This window comes from Protopterus annectens, chromosome 1.part0, assembly GCF_019279795.1.
Source record: "Protopterus annectens isolate FY-2018-M chromosome 1.part0, PAN1.0, whole genome shotgun sequence".
Classification (NCBI taxonomy): domain Eukaryota; kingdom Metazoa; phylum Chordata; order Ceratodontiformes; family Protopteridae; genus Protopterus; species Protopterus annectens.
Genome location: NC_056725.1, coordinates 156,369,445 through 156,386,078, shown reverse-complemented (window position 1 = coordinate 156,386,078; position 16,634 = coordinate 156,369,445). Strand labels below are relative to the sequence as shown.

The 16,634-nt window shown below is 37.9% G+C and overlaps 1 protein-coding gene across 2 annotated transcripts in view; it reads right to left on the bottom strand.

The window, feature by feature from the left end:
* The window catches only part of LOC122787514 (transmembrane protein 87A-like), a 1,268,634-nt gene that overhangs the window by 185,334 nt on the left and 1,066,666 nt on the right, over nt 1-16,634 (bottom strand). For both annotated transcript variants that reach the window (XM_044054310.1, XM_044054387.1), the window contains exons 15-16: nt 8,892-9,000; nt 65-123 (exon numbers count right to left, since the gene is read on the bottom strand). In XM_044054310.1, the coding sequence (XP_043910245.1) occupies nt 65-123; nt 8,892-9,000 (168 nt within the window). The remainder of the gene's footprint in view (nt 1-64; nt 124-8,891; nt 9,001-16,634) is intronic.

Here is a 16,634-nt window from a genome sequence, read left to right as displayed (position 1 = left end):
ATTAATATAAAGAGTTTCAAGCAGAATCCTTCTAACAATTTTTAAAATTAACCATACTACTTACTGAAAGGCATGTTGGAAATCTAAAGGTCTTTATTGTCCATATGATAAAAATGACAGATGCTGTAAAAAATATCAATAAAAAGCATTAAATTACTTAATAACAGAAGTCCAGAAGGTACAAGTGTTCATCTGGAATGCAAGTGACATCTGTCTGCAAAGAACTTATAACCCAGTCTAGTTTATAAAAAAAAAAAATCCAGAGAGAAAGTATCAACTGCTTGTGTTCTTGGCATTTTCCATGTTATTCACCCAAACTTTGAAGGACAATAAAGTAGATAACCAAAATAAAAATGTGCATTTAACAATTAGGCAACACAAACTGCTGTGAAAAAGCAAGAACAAAGAAATGGCCTTTTTAAATCTACATTTCCTACCCTGCGGTCCATCTTGCTGATAAAATACAGTAAATATATCACTCACAAATGAAATGCACTTAAATAATTTAATGCACAGAATGAAAATGTGTACCAAGATGCAGCAGTGACACATTTTCATCATGTTTATGCTTGCCATTCATATAACCTCAGCATTACTTTTCACTTCTTCATATACTTGACAGTTGTTCATTAGCTGTAAAGCAAAAAAAATGAATTTCTAAGCATACAAACAGATGTGCATAGACAGAGGACAGTGAAGGTGAAAAATGTGGAAAAATTGGAAGTGAAATTTGTATGTAATGAATACCACAGGTGTTTGTACAAGCGAATAACTGAGATACATACAGACATGAAAATATTGTAAAAAAAAGCTCTACTTTACTTCTAGAATGCCAAAACCATCTTCAGCTAAACAATTAATTTCTTTCTTTAGAAAACCCCATCAGCAGATGATACTTTCTTGTGATGATCTTCTGGTGATTCCTACATGCCTGGCCTGCCCTTTGAGGTCATACTGATGGTGCTAACGGGAGAAGACTTTTACAGGGAGCAATACATGATTTTCTTCAGTTCATTCCAACCAGCAGATTTGAGCTGGCAGTCTGCAAACCCCAAGTGGAACTTGACTGGAGATGTCCGGTCTAGTTATAGTCTGTTGTGAGTGTAAGCAGAAGTCTACAAAAGTGCCTCTAGTTAAAGTTTTAATATTTTTTTTATTGATTTTTAGCAATTTAAGTGTGGCTGAATTTATTTACAGTGTGCTGCTGTAACTCAGTGACTCAGAAGAGCTACAAACTCTGTTAAGTCTGAGTTTTGTTGGTTTTCTCTCCTTGATACCATCACTGTATTGAATCATTTTAGATCGGAACTGTACAATGTGGCACCATTCTTCAAACTGTGGCTGGGATCCTATCCAAAGCTGGAACTACCTCCTGCTTTTGGTGGAGTAAGACATGAAGGAAAGCTACAGAAAATGTCATTAGGAGCTGCCGCAATTACACTAGTGATAATTTTTTCTGTTAGTTCCTCCAATGTATTTTGGGTATAAGCAACCACTGAAAGACTAACTGGATTACTTGAAGTAATCTTTACTCTTTGCAAAGGAGGCCATCAACATACTGATGGCTGCTGCAAGTGAAGTCAGAGGTGGACTAGCCCTTTAAAATCTTTTTAAATGCTGTCTATTGATGACAAGTACCAATTCTGAGATTTAGAGCACCATCACCAGTACTGGTGGTAAAATGGTGTCAATGTGGTCACTGCAAGAACAATTTTGTTGTATCCAACCACATGCTATCAAATTTCCATTTAAATTCAGCTGCCACAGCATCTGCTGATTTCTTTTACATTTGTTAATAAAATACACCCCTACCTCTTTTGTTTTAATACTTTGGCATTTACTACAGCAAGGGATTACCACTATGAGTAATTGGCTACATAACAACAGTACTGTTAAAATCGAGGAATTTGGCTTTTCAGTTGCTCTGTAAGACAGAATTCTGTCTCAATGTGGATCTCATGGAACCTGATGTGATTTCATAATCACATATCAATATATTGCTGATTATTATTTATCAACTTGCTTACTACAAATGCTTCTGTGAATAACAATTTTACAGTGACTAAGTATTTAACAGCAGTACAAATGCTTCAAGTGTTTAAAATGAATTACATCTGTAGTGGATGCACCTCAGATAACAAGAGCTATAAACTGCTAATGCCAGACAGAGCCATGGAATACAGGGATAAATCCATGATTAAAGCCCAGGTGACCAAAGTTCGATTACCACCTCAGTTATCCAAGGTGCTGGCAAGGGAGAACATGCTTACCTTTGGCGGGGGGTAATGTTTTGGAATGCACCTTTGTATTATCCCTGGTAGAGGCTGGGGTCATGTGTGGAGTGTCTACTGGGGGGAGACTCAGGCTGATATCATGCTGAGGTGTGACTGAAGTATCAGAGTCTACTGCACATCAACCCCTGGATTTGAACAACAGTATGCAATAAGTAGGTGAAGGGAAGAAACACTCCCCTGCAGCAATAAGACATTGCCTTAGGGTATTCAATATTCTTACCAGTTCCAGATACTGGTCGGTATTACCAGGGGTGGCTTAGGAACATGTGGTAGAAGCAGTAGAAGAGGAGACAGGAAAAAAAAAAAGACTGTAGTTATTTAGCTTAATTACCTAATTAACTAAATGAACACCAGACACTGGTCACTGTTATTTGCTATATCATATTTGCCCAATGATGGAGAAATGCTTTCATAATAATTATTGTTACATTAATTGAAACTGGTGGTAGCCTACATCTCTAACTTTTAATAAATTATTATCCTGTTTGAAGAAAGGACTTGTTTTGCCGAAGTGAATAAATCCTGTGAAAACAGCAGATTTATTGGTTTGGATATATTGTACTATAAACTGAATCAAAACCAAGTTAAGCAGGTGTCTGCTCACTATATTAGTCCATAAAAATGTGGCTATTACAAATGGTTATATCTAATACAACAGTCCTTATATTTTGGGATTTTGTTTACATGTGGTTGGAAAATCATTTAAAGTCAGCTATGTTTTTACAAATTAGTTTGACTAAATTTTTTCAGACAGAAATCTTAACTTAGTTATATTGTTTAACTTGTTTTTTTAGGAATAAAATTCTGGCAACATTAAGTGAAATTTTATACTTTTGTATTTTATAAAGTGTTTCTGAAGAGAAAGATCCTCATCCTTGCAAGAAAATAATGCTGTCTTTTATATATAAAGACAGATAAAACTGTTTTAGTTAAAAAGTGCAAACTACTGAATATATATGGTGAATACTTCAACAGTACTCTTAACAGCACTGCTGAAATAACAGTTAATTAACAAGTTTAACTTTGATAGGCCTAGGGCAATCTAGCCATTGATAATGTTAATCTAAGGTCAAACCTTTATATCTTTTTTTTACTAAAGCTGAGAACCAGATCACAGGCAGTAAAGCAGAATAACGTAGTGTGTTTGAAGGTAACGAAGTTAAGCAGGCCAGCAGAAACTTGCAGTTATTAGGTACACATGGTGGAAGTGTTCCTGAACACTGTCGGTCTCAGTGAAGTAACAAAGAAATCAAAAGGTACAGCTACCAAAGGGTGGTTACCTTGTACAGAGCAACACCTCTGTTTATCAAAAGTCAATAGATGATGAGTGGAAGCAACATAGAGAGAGGAAGAAGCAGAAAGCATCTTGTAGACAGAGGATGTTAGAAGAGATGTTTGGGTGATAACAAGGAAACAATTATATTTCACCTAATTATCTGTTGGATTTATCTGATGAACAATACTCTTTACACCTATTAGATGACACCATTTTTTTCTGTCATGATGCGTTAAAGTAAAACATGAAAATGATCAACTATCTCGGCGGATAAGGGAAAAGAATGCAACTACTTGAATTAAAGGAACGCAGGAGGAGCAGAGTAACATAAAACCATACAATTATTTTAGATTTATTTGTTTATTTACTGCATTTGTTGACCGGGAAAGTCCACTGGGCCTAGGAAGAGCCCATTTTCAGTGAAGGCCTGGGGAAAAAAGCTCCACAGTATTACATACATAAGTAATAGAACAATGTTTATACATACAAAAGTAAAAAACAAAGTTGAAACACAGGACAATGTCATTCCATTAATTACATATAAAAATCCTTCACTATATGCAAGAGTAAACTGTGTTAATGTGTAGGATCAAGTATTATGGGCAGTAGTATGACATGAGAGGAAAAGTAGCGGCAGAAGTGGCAATAATGTATTATAGTCAGCTATAGATGTGAATTAGTGATGCCATGTATTTTGATAAACACATGAGTATATACATACATTTGTTGAGTTCTAAAGTGAAGAGAGTTGACTGCAGGGTAGAAAGCTGTTGCCAGGTCAGAGTTAGTCGAGGTGACAGAAATGACTCAGAATGGTACAGAGGAGAAGAGGGGAGAGTTTTTTTTTTTTTTTTTTTTAAGGACTGATAGCGGTTGAAGTTCTAGAGAAGGAAATCAGGTGCTGGGGTTATTTGGTGGGGTACAGGAGCATAGCCAGTGAGAGGAAAAATGTAATTTGAGGGATTTTATGAAGGAAGCAGGATTACTGATTATCCTGAGTGAAGGAGGAAGATTATTCCATAACTTGGAGACAGAATGACAATATAGCATTTGGCCAGCTGAGAGTTTAGGTTTCTCAATGGATAATAACATTTTGTTTTCGGACCCGAGATGGCGATTGGGGTGGTACCTGGTCAGTATGGATGTGAGGGAAGGGCAGCTTTCAGCTTGAAAGAGTATCTTGTGGACTGTAGTTAATTGTAGGTAAGCAAGGTGGTGGGGGGATTCTAGCCACTTTAATTGATGCAGAGATAAGCAATGGTGGGTAGAATATTTTGCACTTGTAGCAAATTTAGCAACTTTGTTGTAACAAGAGTTCAGCTTATTTTTTAAGAAGGATTGTAGGTTGGTGAGGATGGGAGCTCCATATAGAAGGGTTGGAAGTAGGAAGGATGAGGCCAAGGCCTTTTTAGCAGCGAGACTGAGGAAATAGTTGTGCCTGTATAAGGCACCCAACTTTTGATGTGTTTTTTCAATGTTGTTGTGGATGTGAAGGTCAAAAGTTAATTTGTCATCAATGATGACACCTAGCAATTTGGTACTAGGGACAAATTCAATGATAGTATTATTATGGGAACTAACAGTAAATAGAGACTTGTCAACAGGGCTAGATTTTATGGGGGTAAATAATAACAGATTTGTCTTATTGGGGTTAAGGGCGAGGTTATTCTGGGACATCCACTTCTCAGTAGAGGTAAACGCTTCTTTGGTAAGATGTAATTCAGTGACAGATTTTGAGGAGCAGATGATGGTTGTGTCATCTGCATATTGGATGACAGTACTGTGTGATAAAGTATTATGAAAAGTATTGACAAATATACTGAAAAGGAGGGGACCCAGAATTGAGCCTTTAGGAACACCTGTGTTAGTAGTAATGAAAGGGGAGGAGGAGTGCTACCATCTGGTAGATTGCTGCCTATTGCTGAGATAGATAGATGACCTGCTCAGTGAATTAAGAAGTGAATCTGAAGTGAATGGGATAATCTTAGAACAAATAATCATTGGGTAAAGAATAAAAGAAGAAATAAGGTGTGATATAATAACTTATGAAAAATTAGTGAAGTTAGAGGGACTGAGGGGATCTAACTGCGGTGGTGGTGCTGAGGTAGCGTTGTCGCTACGACGTCCTGTTCGATTCTCAGCTAAAGCGTCTTCTGTGTGGAGACATGCGTGAATGGGTGTACCTTCGTTGAAGTTTGTGCGTCAGGGCTGGCAACTCAGCACGTAAAAATCTACTGCCAATCATTAGCGGACTGGAGTTCCGCTGTGGCGACCCCTAACTGGGAAAAGCCGAAAGATACAAGAGGAACTGAGGGGATCTGAGGCTATAGCAGTGGAAGCTGCTGGCCATAGCCTAAATAAAAGTAAGAATGGAAATGACAAGAAGCAAGGGAAGGCCGCAAATCAATATCTGAGCTGCAAAACTGATGTAGCTAGTACTGGGAGCAAAGGTATGGTGATGACAATAAGAAATAAAGATAATGGGAATATGACAATGAAACAGACAAGGAATGATAAAAACACAAAGTAGAAAGAACTTAAAAAGGAAAACAATAAAAAATAAAGTTACAGCAATACATCCTTAAGCAGCAGCGCTGGGTATACGTAGATATTCTGGTGTGATGATTCTAGAAGACCAGCTGAAATAGATACGTTTCTGGGACACGATCAATATGTTAAGCAGCACTGATGCTAAAATTAGAGAAAGAAGGTTTAATACGGAATGTATATTGCGGATCATAATACAGCATGCTGGGAAATAAATGAACAGGCTATTTTCCAAGGAATACATACTAATTATGCATTGTACTATACAGTAGGCAATAAAAACACTTCACAACTATCCCAATCTTTTCAATTACATGCTGGCGACAAGAAACAGGCCAAGACAAAGAAACAAGACATGGCAAGTCAGTAGTCAGAGGCACAAAGTAACTCTTCTTTGAAAATCTTATCAGTCTGCTTCTAGGGGATACAGAGACAGGTTTGGATATAAAACGTTCAAGCAAAGTCTAGATGACACAACTTGATGTACAATAGAATTTACCTCAAAGAATATTAATCACTACACATTAAAATGTGACATACATTTAAATTATATGGGGGAGGTATGAGTTTAGCTATTATTTAGTATACCTCTTAAAAAGAGCACTGTCCTAAAAGAAGTTCAGAAGATGCTTTTTTACATACTAATAGGTAGGGGACAGACATGGATCACAAACAGAACCTAGGGAATTAGGGTGAGAGGGTCAAACTGAGCCATGGAGAGTTGAACAGTCACCCATCCAAGGCCATATTTTCTGTCTTTAAGGTCCTAAATCCTCTATGCACATATATATGTGCATGGTACCTAAACAATTAGCTCTCACTGTAAGACATAGGTATGAAAATTAAATATAGTCCCATGTCAACACATGACAGTGTGATTACTAGTATAAACTGCACGTCACCTACAAAACCTCTTATCTGTGTTAAGTTACTAAAGAAATGTAAGACAATGCAGATTCACTTCATCCAGACCTCTCAACTATCCCTGTTTTGGAGGAACATTTCTATTTTCAGCCCTGTTTTGCCCTTGTGCATGATGTACCTATTTTTTGGAGTTAGGTCCCTGTTTTTAGGTTTGATTTTCCCATTTTCAAAATTTTCTGAATCCCCTTCATCACACATGATATTTGAAGTTGTCTAGTGCGCAGAAAACCACACTGTATGAACATTACACTAATGGCATAAACAACGTAAAGAAAGAGAACACGCATCTTACATCTCCTTTTTCACAGGCAAAAATAAATTACCTCGTGTGTGAGAATTTTGCAATACAGTTCATTAACGTCAACAGATTTACACTCATCACTTTGATAATGTGTTTATATATCTCCATCATTAGAGTTACTCTGTTTTGTGAGCATGTGTTTTTAAGCAATATCCAACAGTCCTACAGGAAAACAGGAAGAGTTATGTACTATTTGTTATTCATGCTAATTAGATGTCCAGATTTTTGATTGGGTGTAATTACTTTTTAAAGGCCTCTGCCCTATTTTCAATGTCTATAAGTTGAGATGTATGACTTCAATCATCTGTAAACATTACTGGTGAATGGCATAAAATTGCACATCATGGATAATTTCTACCATAACAACAACCTGAAAACAAGTGTAGGATGCACACATCAGGTGAAAGAATATGCCACCAATTACTGTAACTGGTGGGATTCACTAGGCAGACTCAAATCATACAGTATTCAAACACTTTCTTTTCCAGGACAGTAGGGGGATTGGTATAATCGGTCAATACCAGTTACAAACAGTGGACAAGGTTGCACAGAATACTTTGGCATTCATCAACATATCTAGGAAGATCTTTTACTTGACATGAACTCACTCCTCATAAGACTATGTCTGGCCAATAGGAAATGTTTCTTTTCAGGGCTGAGATGAAGATCGTATCCCATTGCACCCCAAAATGTCTTGGCCACAACCGCCATTAATGTTGTATGGCATAACACTAACCATAACCATGTGTTCAAGGAGAAATCTTACAGGTTTACAGGTGCATAGGTGTGTACTAGGCTAATGACCACAGGGACCTTTTTAAGCCTAGCCATTCTGTCACAAAGCAGGGAGTGGGGCTTAAGAGAAATCTACCTCAAAGCAGGGAGTGTCTATGATAAATAAAGGAGCACCACTGGATATCCCTTGTTAAGCAGTCCAGGGACAGAAGGACTACTCAAACTGGATATCTGAGAGACTGGTACAATAGGGCAAAAAACAAGATGGGAGGGGAAATTGTAGTCATGCAAGTGTCTAACAATAAATAAAGCAAACTAAATTTAAACATCAACCACTGAATGCATGACATCAAGAAACACAAAGTAGAATAAGTAAAAAAGAAATACTGCATTACAGTAACTGCGACAGCAATGAATTTTTTCAGTTTCAGTTGTCTGGCTGTTAGTGCAGAGGTTTAGGGCTCTGAAATGTTAATTGTCCCCTTCTTGTAGCCAAGGGTACAGGGTTTAACTCCTTTCACCTCCATTTGCCTGCTGTATGACTCTTGGCAAGTCACTTAATCAGACAGTGCTGCTGGGTCACTCCAGAAAATGGACACTTATAACCTGTGGCTTTCCCAGTTAAATGTATAAAGTGAAAATAAAAAAAAATAGTAGTTAACAGGGCAGTAAGAAAAATGAAAATAAGAAACATCACTGCACAGTTACCAGTACATAATGACACAATTTTCCAATTAACTTCACAAAGTTAATAATCACGATAATTTCATACACAGCCATTTAATTTATTGTACAAATCTATCTTAAAACTTACCAATGATAGCGAAGATTAGTGTATTGGTAAAGTGTCTGTACAGGGACAGTTTGATGACATTCCTCCTCAATTTCAGAAGTTTCATCGTCTGAGCCAAACTTACAAAGATGTATGAGTGGTTAAGGAACACAATTCATGTCTGCATTACAGAAAATGTATAAACTGTACTTAACAACAGTTACCCAATTAAAATCACGTAATTTCCGCAACCATCTACCTATGAAACTCGTTATTGCAGTTTACGAAATATTTGATAAGGTGGCTTATTTTTACTATACGGAGCAACTAATTATAATGAAGTTACTGAAAAACTGTTCATACCCAGTAAATATAACTACTGTGTTTCGAAATGGTTAAGTGCATGATGTTAATTAGTACCATTTTTAAGGTTAATTACTACCATTCATAAAATGCCGCAACATAAAACACTCTGTATAAGAGAATACAGCTTTCAATGTCATTTCTAAAGTCTTACAGTTATTCACCAATGAATCACATATTGCTTCATGAAATACAGCATCTTAACGAAGTACACACAGCGCAGGCTGCCAAACGTACTAGGACGCAGAATATACTACTTAGGAACTTCAGACAGTGACGGCAGATGAGGACAACTTACACCAAATCCCCATTCAATACCCATCTAACTTCAAGAGCTGCAGATTCTGTTCAATCATTAGCTTATTTTGCCATACTTCTTATAAAATTATCATTATAGCCACTCCATGACTTCTTGCATGTTCTGTATTTCATCATAATTCTTTCTTAGGAGGGCTCTTTTAACCACCCTCCACCATTCTTGCAATGAACTTCTTCCTGATTCATTCACCTAATAGCTTCATACTATGTTACAGAAAGCATTTTTTTTTTAATACGGGTAGCATTTAGGAGTAAAAAAACAAGTTGTATACTTACTGCAAAAACAGATCTGCATTAGAAACCCCATCCTCATTACCTGTAGAACTGAGACCAACAGGACTCAGTCTGCCTAACATTAAACACTTTTCTAGACTACCTAGCCCTCTCCTTTTACCCCTAAAGCCCCGGTGTTGAGAACCGTTTTCAAGACTGCAGAAGCCTGCACAAACCAGAAGCCTAGGATAACAACTGCTATTAACCCCATACAAAAATAATGCAATACTTACAACAAAAAATGTTGCTTTGGCCAGTTATATCCATGCTACGGGAAGGAGAGAAGGAATGGCAATGCAGACTGAACTGCCATTTCAGGTCTATTGTTATTACAAACATTTAACTTTCATATCTGCGAAAGGAGTTTCATCTTCATTACCTGTATACACAATTTCCAAACTATCGTCTTGGGTGGATCCTCACGAAAGAATACCCTAGATAATGGTGGCACTGAAATAAGTCCTGGATCTAGCTTGCAGTGTTGTGCAGATGTAGTCAGTGATTCCCATGCATATACTGCAGAAATACCATGTAAGAATGCTGTCTTCAAGCTTGAAAAGTGGGCTCTGTGTTCAGTCATCAAGGTTTTGCTAAGTTTTTCAGAATACAATGATAACCAACTCAAAAAACATTTTGAAACAGTTAATTTTGAGACTAGAGATCGCAATTTTTTTACTGATTTGGTTCTATCCACAAGTCTATTGCTGCCTACACAGTGCAACAGATATGCTCTTCTACATGTCTCTGCTGCAACCTTGGCATAAAGGAAGGATATTTTTGCAGTGGATACAATGTCTGTGTGGAACACCTGTTAACGAAGGTTGACAGATAAGGCAATGATCTGAAAGTCTTCTATCAGCAGTGATAGACAGATACCAGGGGGAAGTATTAAAAGAAACGAACCTAATATCAAAAGTAGCATCAGGTTCAAATGGCAGCTGAGATATAGAACATTCAACTAAGACGAGCAGGACTTACTCAGCCTGGCAATACGAACGTTCCCACTTTACCTAGCCTACCTCTTTTACCCAAAATGCTCTAGTGCTGAGGATTCTTGGAACAGCTGCACCATAACAGGTAGCTAAAGTTGAGGGTACTTAAGTAACATTTTGCATACTTTAAAGAGGCCAGCAATAATGAACTGGCACCAGAAGAAATATGAAATTCTAAAAATGCACTTTAACCAATGAATGCTTCAGAACAGAATCAAAAATCTGAGGCAAACTCTCCAAAATAGTTAGAACCGGAGATGTGAAAAGATCTGAACCTCAGGATATGGCCCAGATGGAAAAATTACTTCACTTATTTTTCTATGCTTTTCTGGTGTTTGAGAGGGATTCTTGAAATGCCTGCAAAGTCAAAAGGACTGCCCTCATTTCCAGAATGCTGATGTGCAGAGAGGCCTCTGTCTGTGTCCATGTCCCCTAGATATTCTGCTCTTGATAAAGCCCTGTACAGCAGAAACATCCATGGTGAATGTCACAGAGATAATCTGGGGTCTAGTATCTACCACATGAGGTGAACCATGTACTTGGAAATCCTGACTGTGAAGTCTAAGGAGTCTAGGGACAGATTCCACTGAACTCTGAAGTGCCTGATATAAAACTTCCACATGAAAACAAGACAACCTAAATGGAAGCTGTGATAAGCACTAATGTCCTAAGACTAGAAGTTGAACAGATTGATTCTGCAGAATCTAAAAGATAATTGACTGAAATGAAAGACTTCTATCTAGAGGGTCTTGAAAGGATTAAATGCTGTAACCATGTTGATATTTTACTGACATCTGCTACTTTAACTGTGCGTGTGTGTGTGTGTGTGTGTGTGTGTGTGTGTGTGTGTGTGTGTGTGTGGATTCCCTTCATACGCTTGAAGTTTCAAAACTTTGAACTGCAAATGACTGAGACCATAAGATCGAACTTTTGAAATCTTGAACATTTTGAATGGAGATCGACTTACAGCACTGAACGGGAAATTTACTATTTCCTCACTGTAGCACAATCTCAGAGTTAGTATATTTATTTAGCAGGGGGTGTGGGGTGCAGGGGGTTTTGCCCCCTGCAAAAACGTAAAAAAAATGATTTTGCTTTATTTTTTTTTATTATAATTTCAGAGCTTCAAAACTTTGATCTTATGGTCACGACAATTTGCAGTTCAAAGTTTTGAAACTTTGAGTTTGTAAAGTAGATCCATATATGCTTTCCCGGTAAACAAATGTTAAATAAATACATTATATATATATATATATATATATATATATATATATATATATATATATATGTAGATAACATAAACATACCACCTATCAGAAACTTTTCCATTATCAAAATATATTTTGCAACCTCTTATAAACCATTTCTCAATACTATGAGAATTATCCCATCTAATGAATATTTATACATCTCCTTGTGCATCCACTCTGGAAATCATTGCCTTACAGACTGTAATACAAAACAATCCTTCCATCCTGTCATTTGTGATTAACAACCATCCAGTACTTCATTTCTGAGCCCTGTAGCTAAAATAGTTGCAGCATGACTTCTAAGCCTGCATCACAGTCCCAGCTTACCAATAAATAATAGATATTCAAGGCAATGGCATGAAAATAAAAGTACAAACCTGGTAGTCCTGATTTCCCCCCTCCTCCCCATTTGCTAAATCAAAATTTCCTTCTCGCAACTATCTCTAGGATTTTGAGCTCCAAAAATAAATTGTACTATACTCTTCCTTTAGTTCTGTAATGGTATGGGAGGAGGGGCTACTGAAGTCTGCATACAAAATTTGTAGCTTTGGTTTCTTTCTACTACCAGTGGCTTCCATTTTTGTTGAAATTTGTTGTAGCATTCTATTAACTTTTCTACAAGTCAATTATAGGGAATCAAATACTGAAAAACCTAAATATAAAAGCTTGTTTGCCCACCATACTAGAACTGTGCTAGTACAAAATACAAAGCTATGGAGAATAACTGATCATTGATTAAAATTCAATCAGCACACCCAAGATGCAGTTCAAAAAAATCTAATCATAAACAAGGAATTCTTTACAAAGTGAAATCTTTTCTAACAGAATATGTATACAAGATTATAACTAGCTCAGAACAATCTGCTCCAAGGTCTCCCATATAATAATAAAATTGCAAAGTCTGCAAATAACCACATTTAAAAAATACATCACTATTAGGCATTTCATTCCCTTATCTATCTGGAGCTATCAAAATCTACTAACTTACACTCAAATCAAGACTACCCTGAACACCTCAGACAGATATCCTGCCACCAGCCAGTTATCAGACTGGTACACATCACAGAGAACTCTACTCACTAAATCAACACCCAGCACTCAATCAAAAAAATCTAAAAATCATAATGATTACTTGTGTATATTCTGTACACATTGATAAACTGTGGAACTCAAGCCTACCAGTTATAGGTTCATAGGTTCATAGGTTGATACTAGGCTATCTGCCCTAGGGCATTTATAAGCCTAGCCAGAGTGTGTTTGGCTTTCGCCACCCTTTTAGATTAGTTGACTGTGCCTCTGTATAGTAGGTCACAAAAGATAGCCATTTTAAAGGTTAGTTTACTGTGCCTCTGTCTAGTAGGGACACAGAAGAGATCCCAGGAGTAAACCTACGATCTCCCATCCACTCTTCAAGATTTCCCTTGAAGAGGGTCAGTGAGGGGCTCTGCCTAACATGGATTGGGATTTTGTTCCAGAGTGAGGGGAGCCTCTGGGATATTAATCTGTCCCTCCAACATGTCCTATTTATTTCTGTGCTGAGGTTTAAGTCCCTGGAGCATGTGGCTCTAAAGGATTTGGATTTCCTGAGGTGGAGCATGTCCATTAATTCTGGTTTGGACATGGCTTTATACGTCAGGCACAGATCGCCTCTGAGTAGGCGGTAAGCAACTGAGTAGAGCTGGAGTTTCTTTAGCCTAACTGCGTAGGGCATCTGTTAGAGTCCCTTGATCCTCTTTGTGAGGTACGCTATGTCTTTCCAGTTGCTGCAGGTGTCGGGTAAGGTACATCCCAAATGGGGCATTGTATTCAATTATGGGCCTGATGAGTAGAGGGGCACAATGACCTCTCTTGATCTAGATGTGAACCCTTTCGTGATAAGGTGGGCTATATATAGAAGGTCTTTCTAACCACTATGGCAACGTGATTGTCAAAGGAGAGATTTCTATCTACTTGGGTCCCCAAATCCTTAATTACTTCTTCTGTAGTTAATGGATTGCCACCTCTGTGGTAATTTGTGGGCACTTGGTTTTTCCCAAACGGGATGACTATGCACTTTTTGGCATTTAGCTTTAAGCCATGGCTCTGGCACCAGTTATCTGTCTCTGTGAGACCCTTTTGGAGGATGCTTGTGTCAGTCGGCGAGTCGATTATGGCACCCAGTTTGCAGTCATCTGCGAATGTGGTCAGCCATAGTCCTCCCGTGTTAGCCTGTACCTCAGAGAAATATATACCGAACAAGAGAGGTGCCAGGACTAAGCCTTGTGGGACGCCACTTGTAACTGGTTTAGAGTCTGACATGGCACCTGCAATTCTGACCATGTGGGTTCTATCCCTGAGCCACTTTGCAACCCATCTTGTGACATAGGGGTTGATATTTAAGCTGGTGAGCTCATTTATGATGCCCGAGTGGGGTATTGTGTCGAAGGCTTTTGCAAGGTCCAGGTAGGCTGTGCGGACTACCTTCCCTTCATCTATGGCCTTGGTGACTGTTTCAAAGAAGTCAACCAGGTTCAAGAGGCAAGATCTGCCCTTAAAGCCGAATTGGGTAGGATCCAGTGTTTGGAGGTTCCCAATGTCTTTGTTTACGAGTTCCGTGATGATACGCTCCACAGCTTTGCAGACCATTCAAGTATTTAAATGCACAGGAAGAAAACATACCTTGTACAATATAGTTAAACTGCAAGTGAAGGACGGTGGAATTTTTTTTAATCTGCTGTATCTGTTGCTCCTTCACACATTTCACTGTAAAAGTCATGTCCTCAGAAAATAGAAGCCCATGTGCCTTCTTTCAAAGGGATGCTTAAGTTAAGCTAAATAGTTTAATTTACTTTGGGTAGGCGAGCAAATCTTGCAGCTCAGTGAAAGTAGAATAGCAACCTCTCTCCTCCCTGTGTACAGTAGCTTAAGCTAGAACAGCAGAAACACAGACAGCCATTTGCTAAATTATACAGTCTCATAATGAAAACAGACTTAGCATGAGCAGGAAACTTCTCTGCCATTGAAATGGCATGAAAACTCACATGCATAGAAAATGCATCTGGCCAGTGGAGGATTAAGTTCATCTTTGGGCCATTTTCAAAATAAACTCCTTGCACACATTTTAGGGCAACGCATACGTTTGTTCTGTTATTCACCTTCCTGACTGTATTAAATTATATTCTTCATATAATACAGCACCACTTGTTAGAATGTGTTTTAAATTTAAACATTCTTTCAATAAGCAATGAAACAAAGTATAAACCAATGACAAAACTAGCCATTTCAGAAAAATTTCAACCATAAAATGCAACCCAGATTTCTGTCATTACAATCCACCAATATCACTCGATACACAATCTCTACAGAAGTAAAATCGGAATAATTCCACATTAAAAGAAATTTGTAACTAATGAAGAGGTTGCTACTGGCAAACAACTTTACACTTCAATATTTAATCTACAACTTCAGTGCCTGCTGCCCGTGAATTAATCTATATTACATTAAAAAAATTGGTAAATTGGTAATATTGCAATAGGAAAAGACTAAAACTGACAAGTTCATAGTTACTAGGCATCTTATACAAAGAAGGAAACACTCAGGAGTGTAGAACCCCTATTCATCCTTATAAAACATCAAATAATCTGCAATCATATGGGTACTGCGATATCAGCACTTCACCTACATGGCGTGGGAGTAGAATCCACAGCCTTCTGCACCAAAGGCAATTATGCTACTAACACTGCTTTCAAATTCTACAACAGTGTGCCATTTGATAAAACAGTTGCAGATTGAAAACAAACTTAACATGAGCAGCAGTAAACTTTCTTCCTTTGAAACTCAATCCCTTGAAAATACACTGAAAACTCTTAATTCCCTGAAAATGTACTGAAACACAAACTAATTTTTATCAGCATTCTGGTAGGTGGTGTAGAGCAGTTGTTCCCAAACCTTTATGGACCAAGACCCACTTTTGAAAATGGTAATTTTCATGACCCAGTACTCATGTCAGCATGTGTAGAACTTATGTGTTCCTCCTTAAAAGAGAGGACGCAGGCACCACAGAGTGTTTTCTGGGATTTAAAGAGGCCGTGTAAACCTACTCTCATACCTTATTAGTAGAGACAAGCCGAATCATGGTCAAATGGGACCCTAGGCAGGGTAATAGATTGGGGCCTCCCGAGCAGCCCCCTCCCCAGCCATACCACTGTTCAGTTACGTGGCTATTTCTCCCCAGTTACCATGAACACTGTTCAAACCTGTCAGTGTGTATACTGTTGGGTATTTCTATTATAATTAGACATTGAAATAAAATGCACAAATGCTGACTGCCATTTGCTAAACAGTACAGCCTCACAATGAAATCAGACTTGGCATGAGCAGTAAACTTCCCTGGCATTGAAAAGCTTTCACTGAAACAGCATTAAAACCTACATTCAAATAAAATGCATCTGGAAAGTGCAGAATTAAGTTTACCTTTGGGCTATTTTCAAACTACAGACTCCATGAACACATTTCTATGGCCATGCATACACGTATGTGTTCTTTGATTCACCTTTCTGATTGTAATAAATTATATTCCTTGCATAATACAGCACCAGTTTGTTAGTATG